Source organism: Empidonax traillii, unplaced genomic scaffold (genome assembly GCF_003031625.1).
Source record: "Empidonax traillii isolate 1590-97213 ecotype Southwest subspecies unplaced genomic scaffold, ASM303162v1 scaffold391:size1093220, whole genome shotgun sequence".
NCBI lineage: Eukaryota > Metazoa > Chordata > Aves > Passeriformes > Tyrannidae > Empidonax > Empidonax traillii.
Window position 1 is genome coordinate 897,479 of NW_020955584.1, and position 27,561 is coordinate 925,039.

The 27,561-nt window shown below is 36.2% G+C and overlaps 1 protein-coding gene across 7 annotated transcripts in view; it reads left to right on the forward strand.

Annotated features, from left to right (window-relative positions):
* Positions 1 to 24,792, forward strand: part of SYT14 (synaptotagmin 14) — a 90,361-nt gene extending 65,569 nt beyond the window's left edge. For 4 of the 7 annotated variants that reach the window (XM_027893519.1, XM_027893521.1, XM_027893514.1 and 1 more), the window contains 3 exons: positions 11,016 to 11,205; positions 14,310 to 14,366; positions 15,509 to 24,792. In XM_027893519.1, the coding sequence (XP_027749320.1) occupies positions 11,016 to 11,205; positions 14,310 to 14,366; positions 15,509 to 15,822 (561 nt within the window). In that variant the 3' untranslated portion in view covers positions 15,823 to 24,792. The remainder of the gene's footprint in view (positions 1 to 11,015; positions 11,206 to 14,309; positions 14,367 to 15,508) is intronic. The other 3 variants (XM_027893520.1, XM_027893515.1, XM_027893518.1) reach the window with 1 other exon arrangement.
* The last annotated feature ends 2,769 nt before the right edge of the window (positions 24,793 to 27,561 follow it).

A 27,561-nucleotide genomic window follows, 5' to 3' on the forward strand; every position in this document is an offset into this window, starting at 1 on the left:
AATTGTTTTATGAATCAACAGTTTAATATTTAAACTGTGGTTTTGTCAGAGTAGAGCTTGTGTAGGAATATCTTTGTTGATGCTTTCAGATAAATTTTCCTTTTAGGACAATGGTAGACAAATTTGTGTTGACCCATCTTGAAGTTCAGAAATTTTGTTTATTTGTCTTCAGGAAATCCCTGTGGACCTGTTTTTAGTTGCTCTTCATTATTCTCACCCCCCAAAATTTTCCTGACAGTGAACAACAGCCTCTAGTATGATGTGATTATAAAGCCATATAAGCAGTTTATTGAGTGAAATCTGTTTGGAAAAGATCAAAGAAACAAGCGTAATCCGTAGGTTGCTTTTTGGTGTAGGATAACAACAATCCATCGTGGTTTTTATTTTGTGATCAATTTGGGAAATACCATTTGGGCAACCAAAACATACCTCTTCCTGCTAAGCAAATGTAGTAATTATTCATTATGTATCATCAATTTACAAGGTGTTCGCTGGGAAGAATTCAGTTTATTTTTCTTTCTGTCTCTAGCATTGTCTAACACTGAACTCCCAGGTGTGATCTCCATAACAAAGAATGCATGGTGTTGGCAATCGTATGTGCTTAAAAGATTATTTTTGTATATCTTTAGTATAAATACCCAGAGCGTCTGGATAATTATTTTAATTGCAGGTTTTTTGAGTGGAGGCATTTATGCTCGCAGTGTATAAAGATGTTCACTCTTGCACACACACGTGCACTGTCTCCACTGTGAGGACAATGGTTAATCAGCTGGTGTACATTGGTTTATGCATTGTGCTTAAGGCGCAGTGTTTCATGTTGCCCTTTATGCATGGCATATCTTCAGTATTCTTTTTAATGGATGTTTATCAGTTCGTCGTCTTCTCAGGAATAAAAGCTTTTGGATTGCATTTCTTTCCTGGGAATTCTTGTCCATCACAGAGTCAAGCTGTCAGACAATTAAAAGTATTAGAGTCACTACTGGTGACTCTATTACTTTGTTCTTGTGGCATGGTCTATCTAGGATTGTATTTTGAAAGCTAAATACCAGAATTCATAGATATAAACAGAGTTTTATTAAATACCAGTATGATACTTAAAGCTGCTAATAAAAACATTTACTTTTTCTTTAAAAAAGACTTATCTAGAAAAAGAAAAAAAGGCAAAATATTTTCTGCTTAGTATTTTAACTAGAATTCTACCAAAAAGGAACAGTTACTATGTGATGGTGCAAAAATGCTTTCAATTAGCTTGTAAAAATTATGTCCATCAAAGTAAGGGGTAATTATCTTTAAACTCTGAGCACATTCTTATCTCAGGAATAACTTTCTCAATTCATTTGAGTTACTGGTGTAAAACATGGAAGACTAGAATTGATCCTTTGACACAAATAGAAAGATGACTTGTGGTTTCTTTTAAAGAGTCATTAAGTGATGGGAAAATGGTTATTATGATAGTGAGGCTGCAGGAGAACTTGACAGTACTTGGCAAACGAAGCATTCTCCCTGTGTTTGGCTGCCTGTGCAACTTTTCATGGCAGTATCAGCAAGCAGCAGTTACTGTTTTCTCAGTGTCATGGATAGGGTTAAAAAAAATTTGGCAAGTACCTGAAAACTGTGAAGAAATATGTCTTAGTCTTATTCTCCATATGCTTTTAATTAAAATAAGGAAATCCTGGTGAGGGGTCTGGAGCATAAGTCTTGTGAGGAGAGGCTGAGGGAGCTGGGGTTGTTTAGTCTGGAGAAAAGGAGGCTCAGTGAGGACCTTATAACTCTCTATTACTACATGAAGGGAGGTTGTAGTAAGGTGGGAATTTGTCTCTCCTACCAGGGAACAAGTGACAGAACAAGAGGAAATGGCATCAAGTTGCACGAGGGAAGGTTTAGATTAGATATTAGAAAAAAATTTTACAGAAAGGGTTGTAGAGCAAACACAGTGCCCAGGGATGTGGTAGAGTTACTATCACTGGAAGTGTTTGAGAAATGTGTGGATATGGCATTTGAGAATGGTTTAATGGTAAACATGGTGGTGGTGCTAGGTTGATGGAACACCAGGGGCTTTCTTCAACACATTATCAAAACCAGAACTTGAATTTAACGTTAACTTTCAGCTGCCTTGCTGACATCCAGATGGGGAGCAAGTTCCTACACTGGTAACAAGACCTATTACCATAACACCGAATGTAGGGTACCAAGAGAATTTTTTAGTCAGCAATGCAAAGAATTTCATCTAGTTCTCAAAAATCATCGTCTGATCACAGAATAAAATAACAATTTTAAAGCTGGTATCTTTTGCCTTTGATCAGTTACTTGTGTCAAGAAAGTTATATACTCAGTTGGGTCCTCACAATCTTTGATATTTGCACCAGCAAATAATGGAAACTATTTCAGATATGGCATTACTATTTTGAGTGCATGATGATGCTTTTCAGCCTCTAAAATGCCCCCAGTCAAATGACAGGATGTGCATGACTGTTCTAGATTAAATCAAAGTAATCCTCCTGAGCAATACTCTTATTTACTCAGAAAAGCCAGTCTGTTCAGTGACAAACATATGGTCTAGAATTCTATGTGTAGATTCGGTCATCTTTAAAAAAAAATAAAATGGAGAAAGCTTATCAATACATAAAGCTAAAAAAGTCAGGTAACTGAGATTCTCAGACTATCACTCCCTGTAGCAAAAGTCTGGTCTCCCAACCTGCATTGCAATTGCAAACAGCAGTAAGGAAAATAATCACACTGTAAATCTCCTGGGAGTGACTTTTTAGAAGTTACAATTAAAGATTACCAAGGTTGTCACTCACATGAAGTTTCCACTTTTGAAGACTATGGAGCTGTTTGCTTAAATCTTCCTCAAGAACTCCGCTCTTTCAGTGGAGGTATGCTTTAACTTACCTATCCAAGTGAAATTTGTTTCCCTTAGAGATATTGAGTTTCTGGAATATTTTGTTTTCTTATAATTCTTTCCTGTTTGCATCTATGCGTACACACAAATGCCTTCTTGCTTTTGCTACTGCTTTTCAAGAAAACTAGAAAAAGTCAAAGCACAGAATCAGTTCTGTTTGCAGATTTGAGTACCTTTCAGCAAAAGTGCATGCACTGTTTTCCTTCAATTTATTTCTATCGAAGGAAACCCCAATCAGAGATGTTGCACAAAAAGATGAAGTCACCTAGCCTGCAAATTCGTAATGTACACGTTTGTGAAACTTTCAAATTTAGTTTTTAGCTTACTTACTCAGTGATTCTTATTCTTCTCCTGGGTAATCACTTTTTTTTGTACATTCAAGCAGCCTGTTCTTGGTACCAGATACGCATTTCTGTTCATAGGGTGCCTTTAGCAAGGGATTCTTTTAGTCTTAGGGTGTCAGCCTCTTGTCAGGTTTGGCCTCTGTCTTGTTTGACCTTGAGCTGAATCTTGCACAGCTCCTGCTTTTCTGTTGGGCTTAATCAGCTGTCAGCTGGCCCCAGGAGAATCCAGCTTATCTCTTGCGCTTCTCTGTGGTTGGTATGATAGCTCTGAAAACTGAAGCACATCCCTTCCAACTGCAAACACCTGGTGGTCCTCTGATCATGGGATTAAATATGACCTGAACAAATCAAAAGGAGTACCACTGGGAGGTTAAATCAGAGCTGGGTGAACTGTGTAATCACAAAGTCTGACAATACCTGACAAATGCACTTACTTGTAATGTTACAGATTTGTTCATTGTGAAAAACAGTTGCATGTATGTTTAGGCAATCAAATACTAATCCATAGATTGACTACTCATAAATTGTGCTTAATGTTTGATCACTGAATCTTTCTCTTTTCCCAGTCTGAAGGGTGTAATCAAGAGGAGAAAAAAAGAGAAAAATGAAATTATTTGCCATTGATCTCCTCAATGAGCATAGACTAACTGCATCTGGACAGAGCATTGTCATTTAAAGAAGTCTGTAGTCTTGGAAGCTGTCCCACAGTAACATCTCCATGCTCTTACATATTTGACAGGGAGTAAAGAGAGGGGGAGGTGTGAGTGAGCCTGGGTAGGAGCTGTTAGTGTAGCTTCATCAGGAGTGCAGGTAAAATGTCTGCATTTTGTGTCAGATGTTCTAAACTACATTGCTAACACAAACATCTAACAGCTTTTAGTGCTTGAATCTTTCTTTATGCTACATGTCTTATCTCAGAAAACAGAATTCAATAACAAAAGGCCTTTTGCCTCTTTTTCTCCCAGCCCAAGGCTGTATAAAAAGCTGGTGGAGTTCTGCAGTGTGAAAACAGCACTTTGCAAATGCTATAAATTCCACTGTACGTTCATTTCCAATTGCCTTCACTGCTGCTTGGGTTTGCTCTGCAAAATTCAAGCCCATTATGTCTGTGGAACAACTTGGTGACCTTTTGTCATCTGGCAAGGAAGCCAAAATTGTAATTTAAATACAGGGTAATAGAAGTTATAGAAAACTTCCAAGTGTTTCCTTTTCGGTAGAGAATTAGTGTTTTGTTCTGCAGAGCTGATAATTTTAAAAACATGTAGACCTAAAGTACTAATAGCAAATTCTCATGAAATAGGAAAAGCAACACAGAAATCTCTCTGTGAACTTTTCAAAATCTTTCAGAAAAGTTGAATCTTGATTTGCTGTTATTAAGAATATATAAATTTTATTTTATTTTAGTTTTATGACTCAATTATTGTATCTAAAGTTTGAAACCAAAACTTATTTTAATAATATAGTATTCTTACTAGAAGACCCACAAAGATTTTATTTTTTATTATATTAATTTATTTTAAATTATTTTAAAATTTAAATTTGAGTGTCATGTATCCCAGGAAGTTTGATAGCTCTGTCCATTATAGTATCTCTGCTAAATTAAAGTTGTGCATAGAATTTTTAAGGTTTTAGTCCCTTGAATCTAGCAAATAGAAAATGTATTAATTTTGCTTTGATCTCAATTTTTCAGTGTCCAATCGGTGAGAAAACAATGTGTTTTGTAGAATTCTTCATCCATAAGGCTTTTTTCTCTTGAGAGTTAAAAACAGGATAGAACAGAAGCTTTTGATGAGAAATGTGAATATTATCACTTCAGATAGTCTGATTTTCAACTACGTTAATAGTAGTTTAAGAAACAAGACAACACATATTTGACATGAATGCCATTGATGTTGAATGAATTTATTTGCTAAAGATCCTAAATTGGAATTGTTGACTAAGAAGTCCTGGTAATTTTTAAAGCATGCCATTCTATCCAAAATAAACATTTTTTGTTCCTAAAATTAATTCACATAATTGAGATATTAGAATATTTACTTTCATGTTTGTGATTTAAGTTGATTTAGTAATACTACAAAGTGTTAAGTGCATAAATAAAAATTCACGTTATACTTAATTGGAATGAGCTTCAAGGAAGCTGGTAAGTTAAAAAAAAAACCCAAGTAATTACCTGTCATAGATAATGATGCTTTCCTAAACTTGAATCTTTGTGAAATGCTTAAAACTGTATGTTTCAGCGTTTGCAAGTTCAGGTTGTTAGTTTAAAAGCAAAATACTGATAACTATTTGTTTTCTTAATTTTACAGTACAGGGCAGCCGACTCTAAACCTTGACATTTCTAATTATTTTCTGTCCCTGTGTTGCAGGGCTGAATTCTTCAGGTGGTTTCTCTTTCCCAGGAATGATCTGGATATTGTTTCAAAAGTATTTTAACTTTGAAACATGTTTTCATAAAGTAGCTGGTGTTGCAGCCACTGATGAAGGATGTGGAGCCTCTAGGTTTGGTTTTCTCCTCCCCAAGAGCTGGGCTGGAGCCTGTGTGGTGCTTGGGTGCTCTCATCACCTCAGCAAGCTTTTACCTCAAAGGGGAACAGTAGCTTCAGAGTTCAGCACTGGATTGGGTAGTGATTAACAGAGATTTTAGACTTTTATCTAAAAACTGTTGGAGACCTGGATTGAGTTCCCTCTTTTGCCTACTAGGATTCCAATTTCCTTCCCTAACCTCTCAGTTGTATTGATCTAGAAGTAGAAAAAGTAATGTGCAAAAAAGTTCTTTAGGAGATTAGTGGTATAACATTAACATTTAAAATTGGAGAGAGACATTTTGACAAGTAACATGCTGTGAATCAGATTTTTGTTGCTGAAGGATTGTCAGCAAGGTTTCATCTTTCCTGTGTATATTTTGAAAAGCCAAGAGAATCAGATGTTCTTGTTTGGTAAGCCTACAGAGACATGATTTTAACCTGTACATTGAGGAAAATGAACTTTTAACTGCTTTCAGAGCATGGTCACATTATTCCCTGTCATTAACTCCATTTGGCTTGAGAACAAAATTTATAAGCAGAGCTCCAGGGTATAGAAAAATAACAGTAGGAGATGAATATGTAAGTAACAAATACTGTGTTTCCATGGAATTATGGTGCAGGAAGACAAATAAATACGTTTTACTTATATTACCACTGATGCAAATAGATGGTTCTCTGTGTTGTAAGAGGGCAGAGAAAAATACTACTGAAAATGCTTCTTAGGGTTGTAATGTGTTATATGTGTTCATGTCCATTGGCACGAGAGAAGAGTGGGGTTTTTTTTGATTGCCAGCTTTTGTGCAATAGGGACATGTGAAATACAAAGACTGCTTAATGGGGACATTTTTATTATATATTTCTTAAAAAGAGGTCTTTCTTCCCTAGATAATATATGCTAAGAGGTCATCAAGGACAATAGTTTGGAGAATTAGTAATTTAAGTTTTTGTAGAATATAACACATTCATTTTTACTCGTAACATTCCCTTACAATGCAGTGGAAACAGTGATTCTTGTAAGTGTTGGTCAAATAAAATCAGACTAACTGTAATGAAGTAATACTTTGTGGTGTATATGGGAAAGGTTTAGGTCCTTTGCACACAGCTCTCTGTTAGAAAATTGAAAAGCTGCAATTTTTTTATTTCCTGTAGTAAGACCAACCTTTGAACCAAATACTTGGAATAGACTTCACCATTTATTTTTTACTTGTGCTTACTGTTAAGAATGTATTTTTATTATGGCTAAATTGACAAAATAGGTTTGGGATTTAGTCTTAATGTCCTCAACCTCGAGAGACAGTTTCTAGCACTGTGGTCAGATCATCAACACTTTGACAGTTCAACTCAGTTCTTAAAAATCTGCATATAAGGTTTTAAAGCAGTTCTTGCTAGGCTATTCTGGTGCTTCACTGACCTTGAAAGGCCTTTTTTGTTATGGAACCTTAGTCCTTTTTTCCCTACTTGTTAAATTACACAGAGTGTTTATAAAGGAAGAGAGAGAAGAGTTATGAAAATAAACTAACGTAGACAGATTTCAAACAAATAGTAACTTTTGGTCTGAATCTTAAGTTTCCCACAGTGAAGCAACAGAGTCAAAGTGGCCTACAGATAGATTAACAGACAGATGGAACGCAGATCTAGATGGAGATGAAAAGCATCTGGTAGCACTGTAATGTTATCATGAGATGAAAGCTTCATTGTAGCTTAGTTTGTATTCATGTTGTACCAATTAGCAATTTCAGTGTTAACCATTTTACAATTTTGCGCTTGATCATGAAGCTTATATTTTGAGCAGGTAAAAATGTAACTTCTTGACTTGCTTTTTCTTGATGAGTTGACAATGACTGTTCTACAATTCTGACTTGTGTAAATGGAAAAACCCCTCTAAACAGAAACTTCAGTAAAGCTGTTATTTCCAACTCTGGTGCAGCTTATGGACTTAACACAAAGTCAGTTTACTTACCAGCGGAGGGGATTATCACGGAATACCTTACTTGAAACAATGAATGAATTTCCAAATATGAACAATAAACTCTGTGCTGGAGAAAATACTTTTGAGGAGATATCTAATAATACTCAGTATTCCTGCTTTTAACATTTTACTGCAATGGAAAGTCTTTCTTCGTTTGTTATTCTGAGCTCTTTTGATCTCAGCTGTGTATTACCATCCCTGATTCTGGTTTTTTCTTCTCTTCCTCATGTCTGTCTTCTTTCAAAAGAAAACTGATGAAATACAACCTCATCTTCCCCCTTTCTCAGGTCTTTCACATAGTTTTGCCCAAATCCTCTGTTTTCTCCCTCATTATAGCCACAGAAGGTATATTTTGGCTGATATTGTTTAATACTATTTTTACCCAGTATCATAATTTTGTCTCCCAGTCTGCTTCACAACTCACTGCTTCATTTTCCTTCTTAACATTTCATTTTCTCTTAAATTAGAATTTTCCAGTTTGTAACTAAAAAACATTTCTTTGCATCAGCATGAAACAAAATGAGGTGAAGTTTGTTTTTTTTTAATGTGAAATGGAAAACCAAATATGGTTTGAATTTTTTCTTAAGTGAATTTGGTTGCTTTATTTTAGTATCTTTAAACTTATGTCCCCACAGCATTTTGTAGGAAGGAGATTCATAAATTTATTATATAATAAGGATTAAACAACATTCCTTTGTTTGTCTCAAACCTGCGAAGTATTTTGGTTTAGAAAATAAATATCCAAGCAAGACATTTAAGTTAGGTGCTCTCTCCAGATTTTCATCAAGCTTGCATCTACCAGTTCTTTCTATGAGACAGTTCTAAGGTACAGTCAGTCGCATTTCCATCCACTTACAGATCTAAAGCATCACCTAGGTCTTCTCAACCCACTATTCCGCTGGTGAGATCCTTTTGCCTTGCCTTGACAAAGGCAGTCTTGTCCTTCACCCATCCACTCAGGATTATGCTGGAAAAGAATGATATTTCTAGTCCATCCTTATGTACCTTTGTAATATCACACATGTCATTTTTCAGTCGTTTTCCTCCTCTATTATACCACACAGAAGCTACTTGTTTTCCCTTTCATAGTACTTCAGGATTTACTCCCACTCATTTGTCCCTTATTTACTATTCACTATTTCTAACAGGCTAAACCCTACTCCGATACCCATTGTAATAAGTTTAACTCTGTCATAAACTGATTTAGACTGAGTCCCTCTTTGAACATCAGTAAACTGTTCAAATAAGTGACAATTGGAAAAAATGTGCTATAATCACCTTCTCTTGGTATGTCAGCCCTTTGAGAATTTGGGAGGAGTGTTACCCAGCTGCTCACTTTGTGTTGTATCTCGTTTGTGGACTTGCTGCATGATCTTAATTAAATTTGAGACCTAAGTGAACAGTGTCAGGTTGACTGTACTTAAATTCCTGGCTCAACAAAATAATATGATGAATAATATCCATAGGGATAATGTGTCACAATTTTAAAATACCAGAAAACTTAAGTAATAGCTTCAGTTATGACAGGCTGAGTCTTTCAAGTGTGCAGTGTATACTGTGACTGCTGAATCAAGTCATCTTTGTTTTAAACTTTCCATTTTGTGTTCTAGTGTTGAAACTAGGAATCAAAAGTTTCTTTTTCTATGAGTGACAAGAATCAGAGAATGAATGTGTACTTGTATTTAATTTTCAGCAACTTACAATTTGCGAGCAATTTGAAATTTATTCTTGGCATTGAATAAAAGACTTCTTGAGAAATAACCAAAGATTTAAAATTTTGAATTTGCAGTGTGGGAAATGGAAGTCAGAAAGTTTTGTTGAGGTCCTTCTTTAGTAGTAAGAATACATTTTCTAACAACAGTGAATGTTTATTAATGAGGAGCTGGATTACTACTTGAAAATTCTGTCAGATGTCTTGGAAATGTTCTGTGTAAAAGAACTACTTAAAATGTCAATAAGAAGAATATTATTGTAGGTTCATAATTTCTTGTAGGTATCATGTCTTCTGTAATTTGAGATTCTGTAATGTGTTTGGGCTTTACTTGCATTTTTATGTGTATGCATTTGGGCTTCATCTATGTCAGATGAAGTTTCTTGCTTATAAAGTTAACTTTTGTCTTGATGAGGATTTGTGCTATTTAGGGTTTAGATCTGATCTTACGCCCATGTCAGCTGTTGCTGGAAGTGAGAGAGACATTTGGAATCTGGAAGAATCAGCTTCACAAAATCATCGTGACTCCTTGAAAGAGGGATGCCAGGTTCCCAAATGAGTCAAGCCATATTTGAAAAATCTGTGGATCCAATTTACATTTTATCTGAGAGGATCATAAAGGGCTGTGCTGATAATCCAAAAGTCTCTTCCTGGCTACCAAGCAAATTGCCATGCTGTCGGATAGATTCCGTCCAGTGTCTTATTTTTAATAATACAACTCTATGTACCAGTGCAGATGAAAGTAGGAACAACCATGGTATGATTAGCATGGCAGCATAAAGAAAGTATATATTTTTTTTCTTTTTTTTTCTAAAGCCAGTAATGAGGAGTTAAAATGATAAAAATGATGTTAGAAACTCCCTTTAAAGATGCAATGTAGTGAGACTCCATGACAGATACAAGTTTTTTGGAAGCTTGCAGGATGGAAATTAAAGCATTACTTGCTGTGTTTTGGATGGCGTTCCTCCCTTTCCCGCCCAAGACAAAGGATCTATTGCAGTTCTGTATCCCTGTATCAATTAAATTCCTTGTAACCTAATTTATTCTAGACAGAGCACATTTTTCTATTTGCATGTGTTCTGTTATTTTGCTACTCATAAATTCTCAGTCTAGAGAATAACCTTTACAAAGGATGAATAAGAATTTTCTGCATTTTATTATCTTCAGAGTTCCACTGGTGTTTTGCATTTTTGGAAAGTGAAAGATCCAAGGTTTAATGTTCTCTCTGATGCTGACAAATTATGTTACAGGTCTTACCTTAGCAGTTGAAGTAAATAGGGACCATAAAGGCTCTTCTTCATCTTCTGCTATTATTTTTCCTGAATAATGAAGCAGTGGAAACACTGAAGAATTGCTTTCATTTCAGACCACTTTAGTCTCTGTTACCTCTAAAATGTGCAAATTAAGTATATATTAAGAATGTACATTTCTTATTGGGTGATTGAATGGGACTTCTGCTACTGTCAGTAAGTTGCTTTCATAATTTTCTATGCATTATTCTAAAAATTGACTTCCCAGTAACATTGTTTCATAAAGCACACAGAACTTTCTATCTGTTTTGTAGGGCTGTGACTCTCAAATGAGCATGTCAGAAGTGTCCTGCAGTGAAAGTACCTCCTCTTGTCAGTCTCTGGTACATGGCTCAGCTCCAGAAATCCTCATTGGCCTCCTTTATAATGCTACAACTGGAAGATTATCAGCAGAAGTGATAAAAGGCAGCCACTTCAAAAACTTGGCAGCGAACAGACCACCCAGTGAGTGAAAATCTTTTTTCATCCTAATGCTTCTGTACTGGTGGGGCTCTTGGTAGCAAGGACTTCAATCCTATCACTTAGCCTTACCCAATCAAAATGAAATAGAGCAATCATCAACTAATCTGTTTCATGTTTTATATTTCTAGTCAGTTGGGAAATAGCAAAAATCTAAAATTCAAAATATTAATTGTGAGTTGACAAGCCTGTTTTAATTTTTCATGATGACTGACTAATAAATTACCTTTATCATAATGATTAATTGCTAAATTACTAATGCCTCACATCACAGGCCAAGAATAAAAAGTCAGTGTTAAAGGAGAAAGTACATGCCAGTTAATATTAATATAAACACTCTGAACAGTTATTGCCGTTCCTAGAGGGGTTGATACTGCAGTCATTAATTGCTTATGTGCCTGTATATATGTAGTAATATATGTAACTTGGGAATGTCAGTGAAGACAACGGAGAATCCACTTGAGACCTTTCACATATTTACTGTGCAGAAGGAATGTTCGCCATCAGAAAGGACTTGAACTGTGTGTGGAAGCATTTGTTCAAAAATACATTTGTCTGAAATATATGTGAACTTTATATAGTTATAAACTGGGACCAGATGGAATGTCACACAGAGAGAATGTTATTACTGTCTCCAGTTCTTTGATACAGCTTGAGAAAGTTCAGTAACAAACTTTCTTAGAAAAAATATTTTTTATTGTTTTTAAGATGATGAGTCTGATTTACATAAGTGTTAATGAGACTTAGCTACCTGTTCCTCTTGATTTTGTCTGGAGGCTGAGGCTTTAGCTACTTTTTAGCTACTTTTTCTGTTTCTTAAACCCGATATTGTTAGGGCATTAGCAGATTATCTAGCACTACTGGATTATGTAGCAAGCTGCCAACATTTTTTAAGTGGTTTGCACAGCTCTCTTTGTCTCTAGAGTTTAGGAAGTAAGCCAGATGACCTGATACTGGTGCTCTCTCATCTTTCCTGCTTTCTTGAGCCATGTTTATTCTATTCATTATTGGTTCACCTTACTCTGCTTTGCTTTCTCTGTATTTTTCACACTGATGGAGCCAGACTTTGTTGGCATGGCCAGAGAAGGAAGAAAGACGAATCTCTAACACTTTTAAATAATTAGGTAGCTGCCCCAGAGTCACCTATTTGGAGATAAGGTACGGAAATAGATGGGGAAAGCCAAGGAGGTCCAAGGACACTGGGGTGGGAGAAGGAATGAAAGGGAGAGAAGACCTGGAGAGAGGGATCATGTGTTCCTTTAAAGCAAAAAGAGATGCTTATCTTTCTGGAATCTCAGAGATAGGCAGTTTTTATTTAATAATTAGAATATGCAAGTTAGGAGGGGTTCAGTACTTATTTTGAAAACAGAGGTGTTCATTCCCTACTATGTTAATTCCCAAAATATGCTCTGTGGGCCCATGCTGTGTAGCTAATAGTTGTGTGTGTCAGTGGGGTCAAAAATCTGTTTCAGATTGCAAGAAAGCAGCATAGAAATTGGCATGTAGTCCTGTAATACCGTGTTCTGTCTAATCTCTTTGGAGGGAAGATCTTTCATGTTATCTTTTGTCATTTTCTGTGAAAGACAGGGGAAAGTTTCGATGTTCATAATGATAATAGTCCAGTTCTGTTTAGGCAAATGTGAGTTCAGAGCTCTGTTTTTTCTTAGAAACCTGCAAACTAATGCGCTCTCTGGGTCTGGTAAAACCATGCACAGGATACTGTGGAATCCAGATTTCCCCTGTGGGTTGTTTTGTGCCATCCCCTCCCCTCTGCCCAGTTGTGGTGCCACCTTCTTTTAAACTCCTGGACCCAGGTGCATACCACTGCCCTTTCCTAACTCCTTGTTGAACACATTGTGGACACCTACCAGCCTCAGTCTGTGCCATCATTTCCTCAAAATGAAAACTAAAGCCCATAGGGATGATGATGAAATGTTCTGGTCAGATTTGTTTTTCAGAGTACCACTGGTCCAAAATCCTGCGAAGTGCTGAAAAGTACATGTGCAGTTCAGTTTTCATTCATGTATTGAGGAGCAATGATAGAAATGGAAGCAATTATTCTTTCCCACATGCAGTCCTTTCTGTAGTCTAAGGGTTGTGAATCTATGAATTTTTGTGAAATGCTTCTGCAGCAAATATAAACAATACTAAATTTCTACTTCTTGGTAGTACAAACTCCTCTGCTGCATATTTATATGTTATATGGTAACTAATTTAACAGCTGAGTACAGGCCAATAGGCCAAATCCTGCAGGTGATAACAGTGGATGTTGAAATTTGTCTTTGTTTCTCTCTGTGACAATTAATATTTTGTCTGAGAAAAAGATGCTTCTTAGTATTCTTTAAAGTTTTGTTAAAATGGGGTATGAGCTTTTGCGTTTTAAATGCATGTGTGTGTATGCATGCACACACACATTAAATCCATAAATACATGGATTTTAACAAGTGAGATCTTTACATTCTAAATAGAGACCCATAGTTTATTTTTACATATAAGTGTCCCTCAACTATTTTTAGAGATTAGATCAGAGTCATTCTCATGCCCAGGTTCATCACTACTCAAGAACTAAAGTATAACAATCAGATATCAGTAACTATAAAAGCTAAGGGCAAACCCATCTTAGTTTTAAGTTCAGTGATTTTTCATTTTATTGCTTCTAATAGGTGAAGTTTAATTACTATGTGCAGTTTTTCTAATTATGCTGGAGTTTGCATGAAAAAGCATAAGGTTTGATAAAAAGGATACAGTGATTTTTACCCAATTTGCTACAACCTAATCATTTGCATGATTCTTGCTTTGTTGAGTGTGTTTTAGAACCCAGTGGGTATTAGTGCTAAGATAACCCATTATGTAAGTGGTGTAATTTTTGTTGAAGATTACACAAAATCTGCACAAAATTTTCATTTCATTAAATTTTACCTGACAATCCTTTTGTTCAGTCCTTTTTCTGATCTATGCTGCTAAGGTTTCATGTTCTTCCACTCCAGTGAATAGTGTTTCCTCTTAAACTTTAACCTTTGATCCTCTCTCACCCAACTGCTGACATCTGGTCATTATTTCTTTTACTGCTTTCCACCCCCTGTTGTCAGATGGACTGTTCTGTTGTCTAAAACACTTGATAGGTGGACAGGTTTATATAATCCGAGGTGAGTTCCTGTAGAAACTAATTGGATGTTGTCTTTTTCATGCAAAAGAAAATGTGCCAGCAGTAAAATTTCCACGGCTGCCTGCCATATCAGTTTATAAATGTATATGTTTATTTTTTGTGGCAATCTCTAATGCAAAAGTTGCATTTATCTCTGATTATGGATGTTGGGATTTCAGTGTACTTGCAAAGTGAGAATATTCAATTTGTTTCTTTTTATATAAACTCCAATCTTTAATTCATATTATCCATTAACAAGAATGAGACAGGAATAAAGAACGAAACACAAGATTGCTTTATACAGTTTTATGTTGCCTATCATCGGATAACTTCATGAAATGCGCATCTGTCTGCAGGAGCATGGTTTGGTGCTTCTGGTCAAAGGAAAATAGAGCTTTTAAAATAAGGGTTTATACCCAAATGCTAACTCCTAATGTGTGCCAACTACATTACTTGCATCAGCTTCTTAAATATACTGCTTAAGAGTACTTACTGTACATTTTAAACAACCATCTTGAATTATGCAAAAACTTGTTTCTCTTTAAACATGTGTTTAATGTATTCCTTCATGAATCTAGGAATTAAAAGGGGTTTTGTATTGTGTAAACTTCCATCTTTGAATGAACTTTGCTACATTTCGGCCTTCAAAATAAATAAAACTGAGAAGCCCAAAGTGAGAACCGCATCCATGCAGAGATCATTCTTAAGCATTTTATTCTGGCTGTTTTGATATAGTCACTGCATATCAATGTTACCTTTTTTTTTTTTTTCCTCTTCATTAGTTGCCTTTATTCCACTTCATTTATTCATATTCTTTGAAAATTCAGTGGTATGCTTTATAGTGTTGTGCCTGGTTGGAGCTTGCTAAGTGTTAATGCAACTTAAGTTTGTTTAGGCTAAGTAAGGGGGATCAACGGGAAGAGCATCATGAGGTATACCTTTAACTTAACCCATGTACATAGTAATGAAGCTAGTTAATTTGTTAGTGTGTTTGTAATATTTTGCTTACTTGTCATCTTTCCATGTGTCTAAACTAAGCTGTGTTCAATTGTCCTGGTATACACCATATCCTTGTTTCTTGTACATTCTCCAGAACTTTTTGTTCTAAGATATCTGACATTGCAAATATGATTTATTTTGTAGATACGTATGTTAAGTTAACACTGCTGAACTCGATGGGGCAAGAGATGTCCAAATGCAAAACTTCCATCCGCCGAGGGCAGCCCAACCCAGTGTACAAAGAAACCTTCGTTTTCCAGGTGGCTCTGTTTCAGCTGTCGGACGTGACACTCATACTGTCTGTATATAATAAGCGCAGCATGAAGCGAAAAGAGATGATAGGGTGGATTTCCTTGGGTCTCAACAGCTCAGGAGAAGACGAACTCAATCACTGGACTGAAATGAAAGAATCTAAAGGACAGCAAGTGTGTAGGTGGCATACTTTACTAGAATCGTAAGGGATGGTAGGAGGTGCGGTCATGGTTTAAAGGGACTTGGTTCTCCCAAGAAGATGATCATCTCTGGTCACAATCAACAGATCTGTTATGGGAGTAAAAAAAAAGAATTGAGGTCAACATTCCATCATAAAGAGTGCACAACATGCAAAATGGCAGGATTTAATATACAATCTTTACTTAGTGTCATAAACTTCCTTGGTGTCAGAGAAGCCTTGCTGTACACAGATACGTTAGCAGTCCCTTCCCTATCCACCTGATGCTGTATTTGTTTGGGTTTGTTTTGTGGTTTTCAATTCAGAAACATTTTGTGTAAGGTTCTTTGAATTAATGTAAGCTCCTCCTTGTGTACTTTTGTATTGCTTTAATACTGTAGCTTCTGACCTGCCTGCGTTCAGATTAAAGGTCAATAGTTTGCACTTTGAGAAAAAGTTAATGGTCTGTCTAGCAAAAGCAAAAAAAAAAACAAAACCCACCGGTGAAAGAACACTTAGTAATATAGCAAATAGAAATATACTGTTGTTTTACACTGAGTTTCTTTCCAGGAGCTTAGTACAAGTAAGTTTTCATTTTTTGATATGCAGTTGGTTTGAAAAATACTAGCATTTGGGCATCAGGTGAACTTTGACATCAAACTAATGTTTCTTCAATCTGTGACAGGAACGAGCTCTATATATGGCATAAATTGGGTTTTTCCCTCTTGCCTGTACTTCTGCCTAATCCAAAGAGACCAGATCATTAGTTTGGTCCCTTCCGAAACTCCTTAGACAGGTTGTACTGTAAAACTATGTAACTTTCTGTTGAAAGCACTTCCTGTATTCATGTATTCCAATGTAGGAAGCTCATAGAGCACGACTTTACTGAAATATATTTTCATTAAACAAATTGATACAGCTTTCTTTAAAATGTCAGCAGTTTGAAGTTAGGCTGAAAGACTGTGAAGGAAAGGGCAGCAGTTGAACTGCTCTGAATGAATGTGAAATACTATGGCTTTGCTTGAAGCAGGTTTGAGTCTCTTCTGAGCTCTTTTAGGAACTACCGTATGCTGTTTGCTGGAACTAGAGAGCAGACAAGGAGTTTTTACCCTTCTTCTTGAAGAAGAGAACATCAGTAAGTTGTATTTCTAGTGATTTTCCAGCAATTGAATGAATGTTCTCACACAAAATAGAAGTTTGCTTTGCTTGTGTTCAGGCTCAGAAACATGGCTTTCTAATGATGCAAATGAGAAGTTGCAGTATTACAAGAAGGTTTGCCATCAGATAAACACTTGTGGCATCCACCAAAATTGGGGAAATATCAGTGCTTCTGAGATTCCTATTTGTCCCAAATGCTTCAGCTGGACTCGCGCTAATTTATTGACTGCTAAATCTAATTCGTATTTACTGAAATTGTGGGTTATTGAGTAAACATATTTATTTTTAAAAAGCTCCCCAATTCAAATATTCTTTTTGCTGTTAATGAATAAGCTCCATTTATTTATAAGTGTTCCTGTATGGAAAGCAAGCATTTTTTTTTTTATTTTTATAAATGATGGTGATGTCTTACTAATATGGGACCTCACTGACTGTTGTAGCACTTGGTGGGTAGAGGAGTGAAGTCTCAGATTTTGCTAAGAGAATTAGCGTTAGTCTGGGGTGTTCTCATTAGGACAAGTGTTTTTCTCTTGAATTTCTTTATACTGTCTTCGAACAATCCTGACCTTGCGTTATACAGGCTTTCAAGTACAATGAGATTGGTGACGGTGAGTATGCTGTAATGAAGATATTTCACTTGGTTCTCAAATTCTCACACTACTTAACAATTGCATTAAGTCCTTTTGAAAGTATATTGTAATTCCACGTGTTGGTTTATTTGGTGCCTTTTGATGGGTTTATTTTCAGAGCCGGGCTTTCAGTTTTTATAGATTTAAAGTTTTAAGCACTATTACAGACCTTTTTGGGGCTTTTTTCCTCCTGATATTGTGCTGCTGCTTCATTTACAGAAGCTTTATTTACTAAATACAAATAATGCAAAAACTTTCTTTAAACAGGAACGGTCTTGCAGCAATACTCTTTCAGTCCTTTTTGTTGATCAGTTTGTGAAATATAATGTTCAGCATAGAATTTAAGAAAAAATCAATATTCATATGCATAAGGAAAATGCTCAGATTTTCACAGTCCTTTCAGTTTTCAATATAATAGAAACAATGACTTCGAAGCTGTTCAAAAGCAGTTTTTCAGTAGATGTGGAAGTGTTTTTATCCATTCTCTTTGTGGATATTTGGATGCTCTTTCCTGAAGCTGAAAGTTGTCTCTTGGTGGTTGTCTCTTTGTACAGATTTTGCTATATAAAATAATGTACAATATTTAACAGCATGAACTGAGCCAGTTAACTCTAACATCACCACTGAACAAATGAAGAAGTCAGTTTGGAAGGTGCAGCAAATAACCTCTTACAAAACCAAACTAAACAAAACTGTGTCATGATGTGTGTTTCTGTTTGTAGGTTGATTTGCATCAGCTTTCTGTCTAACCATTTAGATTTTAAGGCACTGAAATCTTAATTTAGACATAGCGTAGATTTATACTAATCCTTGTTGGGCACATTAGGGAAGAGGAATCTCTCTCTAGGTCACGTGACTTTTCCTAAAGTATCCAGGACCGGTCTGTGTTTCACAGAAGCAGGATTTATTTACTTGGATCTATACTTCACAAAGCCAAGGAACTCAATGTATAAAGAATGTGAATGAATGTTAAATTTTGAGGCAGTAGAATATGGATTTGCCATGCAAAACCAGACACACCAATAATTGGATTCATCTTGGGGTTTTTGTGAGTTAATTATAGTACCAATAGCTGTCATGTTGTTTTTTCTTCTTAGAATCCATTCTTATTATTTGATTTGTTTGTAATTTTGTTTCTCTTACTGCTTATGTGAACCTATACTTTTGTATTTGAAATCTGCCTTTAGATATTGTGGATTTTTCAAACCCTACATAAGGGCTTTACACATGCAGTGTGGTTTTGTGCATTCAGTTAGGTCATAAGCACGGAACAGAATTTCTGAAGAACAAAGTATCAGTAACCAATTAGAGACACTTGTGTTTTCCTCAGAGGTTGGCTGTGGTTTTTTTCATAGCTTTTTGTTGTTTGCCTTTGTTCAAAAGTACAGTAAGCACTTGGAAAAGATTATCAAGCTAATTACTTTTATGTGTGCCAGTTTACCACGTAGAGATTGCAGATCTTGAATTGAATCTGTTTCCTGTCAGTGTAGCCTTAAATAATTATAGAGCAGTGACGTTCTTGCAGATTCTATTCTTGAAAATATTGCATCCTTTCTGTGTATGAACTAGTTGGTTTAATGTTTAGAACGTTTCACGTAGGTCGTCTTAAAGTATTATAAATGTAAAAAAACTTGGTTAGTTCCTTTCTGTGGTAAGGGCAAGGTTGTGGAGGGCAGGACAGCCAAACATGATATCACTTGAGCTGAAAAAAAATTTTATGGAATTTACTGTGGGACATATTTTTCTCTGTAAATTTTTGCAAGGATTCGTGGTGGCAGATGTAGTGTCAGCATCAGTACCTTCCAATTTGTCACACCTTTGGAGCAACTTTTTTGTTGTCTAAAGTTTGTGGTTTTCATTTATTCTCTTTTCTCCCCAATGACTCACTCCTGCAAACTCCCCAGCACCCTGAGAAGCTGCCTGTGGCAGTCACTGGGCCTTAGAAGTCAGGGACATTCTGCACCACTTACTTTAAGGTACTGGTGCAAAATTTCTGTGCCCTGTACAACTCCTAAAGATTTCTGAAATTAAAACCATCGGTTTTAATGTAGTGAAGAAGAAGAAGAAAACTTCTTTGAGGGAGACATTTTAATGTAGGAATTCAATACAGATTACTCTTACACATACCAATTCTAAAAAAATTCTGAGGTAAAATCAGGGAATGAGGGTTGAGGGGAGACCTTTTAGCCTAAGCTGTTTCAACTTGAAACTAACAGCAGAATGCCCTTTTGTTGAACTCATAGTTGTATTGAGCCCTTTAGTTCCTTACCACACCTCTCTGGAGGAAAAAAATCTGTCCTGTTTAAAGCAGTCTTTAAAATTATGGCTTGTCACTTGTAAGACAGACTGACTTCCTCCTGAAGCTGAATTCTCAGTAACAACTAAACATCCATTTAATTCTCTGACTGATGTGCGTGCCTGCCTGCTGTTACTGTTAGTGAGAGGAGCCCATGGGCATCAACAGGAGCGCAGACCTCACCCTGAAAGTGTGAAGAACAATAGGATTTGCAGGTTAGAGAAGTAGTGCAGCATGGAACCTGCAGCACAGCCAAATGTGATTTCAGTTATGAATGAAGGTAAAAAAACAAAGAGCAGTATATTGACACAAACTTGTTATTTAATAATTCTCTCTTATATTTGTTTCTTCCTTTTCTCAGACTTTGAAATATTTTTAAAACTTAGTATTAAAAATGTTGAAGTAGTCCCCGAACATCTTGATAATTTTAACTGGAACATTCAGCAAAGTTTATTGTTAGAATGAACCTTTCATAATGTTCTGTGGTTTTGGTCTCTTTAACTCAACTGCTAGATTTTGTAGTGCATCACAGCTGGATTTCAGACACTTTGTTCTGATGATTGTTTTTGAGGGGAAAGTTGCAGGAGCATTTCCTTGTCACTGAATCAACAATGCCTGTTGAAGAGATGTCATCTGAGAGCGAGAGCATTAAAATAAGAGATGTCTTCATACAGTAGCGGTGGCAGTGACTCACATTCCACTCTTGGAGCCTTGTGGCCCTCGGAGGGCCCTTCTTAGAGAAACTGTGACATGGGAATTGTGGGAGTTCGTACACTCAAAGCAGCGCTGGTCTGTGTGGGCATCACGTGGCTTCTAAACTAGTGTATTTTACAGAGGTAGATGTTTTTTATTTGCCCAGGGTGAGTAGGGCGAGTGCCAGTTGACCTGTAGTGACATGGATTAGTTTAGCCTTAAGAACTTATCACTGCCCCTCCTTAAGTTCAAGCAGGGTTTTTTCCTTTCTGCAGACTATGCAGAAATTTTATGCACCCAATGTATCTGCTTATATTATGCCTACCTGTCAATATGGCACAATTATGTTAGTGCTGGCAAGCTTAGTTCTTATGTTAGGTGGTGTGACTGAATTAATAAATGGGCCTGGTGCATGCTGGATCAGGTTTTACTGCTCAGGCTTACGCTGGTACCAATACCAAGTAAGATCCTCCTGTGGAGGAATGTGCCAGGAGTTAGGAAAGTGGGTAGTATTGCTCCTGTAGGAATGAAGACCAAGGAACAGCTCTGCCCAGAAAATGGGCAAGGCTACCTTATAGCAAGAAGGAATCATTCACTTCCTAGGAAGCATGTACTGGTCAAGCTGGCATAAAGACCCTACTCAGGAGAGCAGAAGCAGTAATACCACTGAAGGAATACCTCATGGACATTCAGGGATGTAATTAATGTCATCCTTTTGACTCTTATATCTGAGGACAAGAGTCTTGCCCATTGTATCAGTACAGTTTTTTTGCTGTGTTTTGCGAATCCTGTGGACATTCACTGCATGCTGAGGGTCTAATGTGGATTGCTTTTTAACTTTTGGTTTATTTACAAAGCATGAGTTTGAATGAATTTACAGAATTGTAGAAGCATTATCACAGCTTTGAGATGTAATCTCTAGGCCATAGTGCAAGCACGGAGCAGGGCTTTGGAACAGTTTTGATAGTCAGTTTTGCAAATGGCTTATTATGACATTTTAAGAAAATTTCTAAGAGGTTGAATGTATTAGGGAATATTTACAAAAAAGGAGATAGAGCAATGATGTTTTTTTACTATACAGCTAGCTGCTGTCCTTTCCAGTAAACCACAAGGTTCATTAGTGCTCAGTACTGTTTTGTTTATGATAACTGTTTTTAATGTGATTTTCATGACAAAGTGTAATTAGTGAAACCTTTTATTCAATTTTTCCCTTTCTTTGCTTTTTTTAAGGAGAGATTTCTCCTTAGATAGTATATATACTTTCTTACAGAGCTTTCTTACCTATTTTTATATAAGATTTAACAATGTAAAATTAAATGCTCTATGAGCAAGCTATATCACTGTTAACACAATCAAAAGTGCTAATATAGTGACTAAGGGCCTGAACCTTCTGCCTTTTACTCAGGTCCTGGTTTAACCAGATGTATTTCATGTTGTGTAGTACCTTTCCCTTTAAGTGGTTCCATCTATTTCTTGGGATGTCTCAGAGAAAGGCACTACTGACATGAATAACAGTGGTAAAACTGAGCCTCCTCTCCATTCTTAGTGGGACATCTGTCATGAATACAGGCTGCTGGCTCTGTCCCAAAGTATAGTTATAGATTATAGTTCCCTTGATCTTCAGTGATTTTGAACTTGTTTTTCTGGTGACTATAAGCTAGTAACTGATCTTAGTGAATACAAATATTGAATTGTGCTGTTATCAGCAAGATTATTAAAATGTATTTCACATCTTAATTCATTCTGTCATTGGGATATAGGGATTTTGAAGCATTATATTGCATAGAGATAGCACACATTCACCACATTTCTAGAAAGTATGGAAAATACAGTATGTAGCATTTTCTTGCATACTTTTATACTGCCTGTATGTCACCGATGCACTCGGTGCCTTCCTTCTTTTGTATAAAACTAATACGTAGAGAAACTGAAGTTATGGTGTGTAAGCAATGTCACTGCAACTGAAGAGATGTCTTAAACTGATTATTTCTAGTCCAGGAGGTTTCAAAGGGCAGTTCAGTTTAACACAGTGCTTTAAATTTCTTTGAATTTGAAGTTTTCCCCTTTCCTTCCTCACGCCCTGTCCGAGGAACTTCCTCATATGACTGTTTATTCTTAATTGATTCCTGTGTCTGATGTAAGTCACATGGTGTTAACCAAAGAACCAAGTCTGTTTCTAATTATTTGGACAAATAATGTTTGCACTTGCTATTACTTAAAAGACAGAAATGATATGATGGATCTCTGTTAACAAATATAAAATAGGCTTCTGTAAATGTGACTCCCAGCTGAGAGTTCCAGATACCTCTTTTCTGACTGGATGTGCGTTGTTGTATCAGTAGCAAAGTGTTTGGGTTGTATTTCATGGTGCATTTTAATCAAAATCCTATTACAAACAAAAATGTAAGTCAGTCAGTGCTGTCAAACTAGCTTGGTTTACCCATGTTATACCTATATCTGAAGTGTGCTATTTTGAGAAGAGATTTGGCTTTCCTGTGTCTGAAGTCCTGATATTGTACAATAATTATCTTGTGTATGCTGGTCTTACAGGAACAGACTGATGCTGCATTGTATGTACATTTCCTACCAGTGTCCCTTCATTGTATAATTTATGTAATATAACACAGTTTTCAATTACTATTTCAACCTGAAATTCCTTAAATTTCAGTGCATGTATAGCCTTAAATATTTAAGACACCAAGCACAGTTTTAATGGGAATAGGTTATATTTGCAAGTCCTGTTTGACACAGAAGTCAGAGAATTATTTTTATATATCAGTCAAAGATTGTAGAAAATGGGTATATTGCAGTCATCTTATCAACCATGCTTCTACTTACATACATTAAAAAAAAAAAAAGGGCATTTTTACTAAGGGTTTTAGAGGTAAAATATCAGTGCTAATTTCCTTTTTTGAACTTGTTTATTTTGTTTTCATACTTTCATTTCTGTACAGAACTGTGGTGCCCTTAACTAATACCCATGACTGAATTCACACCTATTTTCAGTATTCCTTGAGCTGCTTTTCTTCTCCGTTCCTTTTTCAAACTGAGTAAGTGGTAATTAAAATTTCCCTAAAAAAAAAAAATTTCCCTTTTTTTTTTTTTTTCATTTTGACAGTAACATAATTAGAGCAAATGACTGTTTGCAACTGTTTATGCAGCTTATTAAAGTCTTAGAAGTTTGTTTGAAGCTGTCATTATAATCCAGATGAAGACATACGTTTCGTGGCATTTCAGTCCACAGCAGGTGAAAACGGGAGCTCTGGCGATGAACGTGCAGATCGGCACGTTGGGTGTCAGACTGTACATCCCCAGAGGGATTTATAATTAAGTGTCACATTGTATCTACAGTATCTCCAGTTGTGTGTTGTCAGATTCTTGTTGTTTTGTTTTCTTTCTTACTAACTAGCAAAAAAACCACTTTTATCATCTTTGTGCTGCTGTATATTAATCCTGAGGGTTTCCAGTGTGCAAGATCGGTTTAATGTTGTCAGTTCTCTTTCTGTAAAAAAAAACCCTGGACTTCCAGCATACACATCCCATTCCTATTCCAGGGAGAGCCAGAATGCCACCAGCTGGTTTTAGTTGTATTTACCTGCACAGCACAGGTAACTTTGATCCCATGTTAGTTTGAGTGAAACATGCTATAGTATATTTTCAAACCATGGATCTGTCACAGCATTAAAACAGTCATTTTGCATATCTGAAACTTTGCAGCTGTGGATTTGTATTTTGTTTACTTCTATCTCTGTGAAATGTATTTTTGTCAGTTTGAGGACTTTGGATATTACAAAGTATTTTCTGTATGTGGAATCAGCTTTTTGCATGTGAATTTAATTGCTGAAAAGTATTTGGAAAAAAAAAAAAAGGAAAAATCACTTTTAAAACTGGTTGTTGTCACTTTCCTTTGGAATTCATTAGATTGTAAACAAAACCAGACTTCACTGTTCAGAAGATAGTAATGCTTGGTCAACCATTGGAGCTGCTGTCTGCATTAAAAAAAAAAAAAAAAGTTTTAATTTTGGCAAGTTAATCCTAGCCCTTACACATATTTTGGCTCTGTTTACAAATTTCCTAAGTTACCCCAATTCCCTTTCTGTTCCTCACGGTCTTTGTTGATGTCATGAATCTTCTACTTAGAGAATTTTAAATTAACCAGTGTGATAATGTTCTAAAAAATATGATGTGTATACTGGCAAATAAAGACACACTCAGGTGATCATTCTGTTTGACTTGATACAGTTTTCTTTTGGGGTCATCCGTTGTGATTCTCTTTGCTCCTTCGTCCCACATGCATTTATCAGAAAAGATCTCATCTAATATATTTATGCTGAACTTCTTTCTAAGAAATAAGCAGGCTGAAATAATTGAGGTTTGATTTCAACATGAAAGAACACTTTCCATTAAGTAACAATTATAATTTTACTGTGACCCAGCTTAGGTCTTCTGTACTATCCTCTGATGACTTTCGTGGTACCTCTTGGCAAAAAGGCTTCCTGGGCTTCCACGGCGGCTCAGTTTCTGAGGTGTCTGAATAGATGTGTGTTTTCATACCTGTTGGCATGCATGAAAAAAAGAAGTGTTAGAACCATTAAAGTAGGTTTTCCTATCCTAAAGGTAGGAAGACTTGGTGTAAAAAGCTTTTATTGTTTCTTCCCATTCCTGCAGATGAAAGGAGCATAGCCCAGCAGATGAAAGTGGAGGGAGGGATGCGTTTCCTTGCTATACGATCATGATCATCTGGACCTGTCATCATCTGTACAAATCCTAGGACTTCTGCAAATAAGAAAAAATGGTACTTGCTGCTGTTCAGGGTAGCATTTTCAAAATGCTAAACACTTAAAAATAACTTGGCATTCCATATGGAGACTGGTACAGATTTGATGTAAACTTTTGAGAGTTTCTCAATACAACACTTGTGTTGTGTCCATATTCTTTAGAAGATTACTAGGCATTTAGTATCCTTGTCTGTCAGAAAAAAAACCCAAAAACTAGGAATGTTTTTCTCCAGATTATGTAAGATCTTTTAAAAGGTGATAATATGGAAAGTATTTGCTTAAAAATTAAAGATTTTTGACATTGTGAAAACATAGCAGAATAAATGAAATAGATATGTTATCTCTAGGGTGATAGTTGTTCACCATTTATTTACAGAAAGATCACAGAGGAAAGAGTTACTGCACAGCTTCAGCTGCACATGTGGTACCTTGCAGTAAGTCACCCATGTTTCGTGCAAGTAGCTGAGCAAAATTATGTGTAATACTCATAGTTTTTAGATGGTTTGTTGTGCAATAGTAATTGCTTCAGACAGGTAGAGCCAAGTTACATCAATTCTAAGCAGATACAACTTTACCTGTCAAAGGTTTTCTCTGAATAATTGTCTTCATGTGGCAAATTACACATCAGATAGTATTTTAAATCGTTTTGAAGTCACTAGTTGCTTAGTTCCAAAGGTTCCTGTGGGTAAGGGTTATTTAACATTTTTTTCTGATGAAATTTGGCGTTTTTTTCTTTAGTATTTTTGTTTTTACAGTCCAACAGTACAGTTCAAATTTAGTGTTTCGTTCATATTAGACATTTCATTTTACTTGTAAATTCTGATTGAGACCATTGCTAAGGCATTTTGTTACCTGCTAATCATTTGGAGTAGCTGCATTCAAGCATAGGATTCAAAAACCAAATTTATTGTTGTATTGGTATCAAGAAGAGTAAAGATAGAAGGAAGAAAAAAACACAGAAATGAAATAAACTCTCATCAAGTAAGATCATGCAACAAATCAGCTGGGCTTTAGATAAATGATTTATTATTAAATTTAAAACCTAATAGGTTTGAGTGTTCTGAGTGTAGTTTACACTGGTTTGTTTTCCACTTAATTAGAAGCCTTACATTTCATCTTATTAATAATGAAAATCCTCTTGTCAAATTGTGTAAGATCATGTTGAACTAATATGTATATTTTAGAGGCAGAATAAAATTTCCCCTTGTAGCCTTTCATATTATTTCATTGCATTATGCAAAAATTACATTCTGCTTTTAATTTTGCTACTGTGAAATAAGAAAACTTCAACTCATCTTTATTTCCTGCCTGAGAAAGTCCTGGTTTTAAGACCTGTGATGAAGATAGTTCAGTTGCTGTCGCCCACTGTTTACAATGAAACGTTAGCTCTAAACAGAAATTCAGAATACCAGGCCAACTGAGCTTTGTAAATGTAATGAATGTGAGTATAAAAGATAATAATCAGTCAGTAATCAAATCTAAATTTATATCCTGTCATATCAGTTCTTGTTGCAGTGGTTCAACAGTTCAGAAAGGGAGCAGGCTTAAACATGCCAAAGGAGACCAGATCTGTACTCCATTTGTCCATTAAAGTACACATTTCCTATGATACCACAGCATTTTCATCTGCAGAGACCTAAAATACCAATAGACTAAAATGTCAGCCACACAAGCCTTTGCTCATTAATGCCTTCACCAGAAAATGTCTGGCATTCTTAAGAAATCAGGGAGATACAGAATGTAGAATTCATTCATATTAAAGAAAGAGAAAAGCCATATAATCAGCTGTTTCAAAAAGCTCCAAATCAGTCAGCTAGGCTAAAAGGTCATGAATATGTAGCTAGATCTTAGTAAGCCTCGGTGGCAGATCATCACACGAGCTTGCTGCAGTTTCCTGAGACTGTATAAAACACTCAGGAGCACACCAGCCAGGCCGGTAGGCCAAGTAATGGCATTAACCATTCAGCCTGCGCCATCTGTTACATGTACAGCCAAGCCGGCAGCTCGGATAGAGTCGTTCTATATGGCTCCTAACTTCCAGGCACTGGGGTTTTGAACTGGACTTCTTCACACCAGCAAATACAAGCTTCCCTCATCCCCAGCACCACCATTCACTGTGAGGTGGCAGCACTGACTGGGACGTGACAGGTGTTTGCAGACTCCTGAGCGTACCTGTTAACTGAGCAAGGCAAGGGTGTGATGGTGTTTGTTGA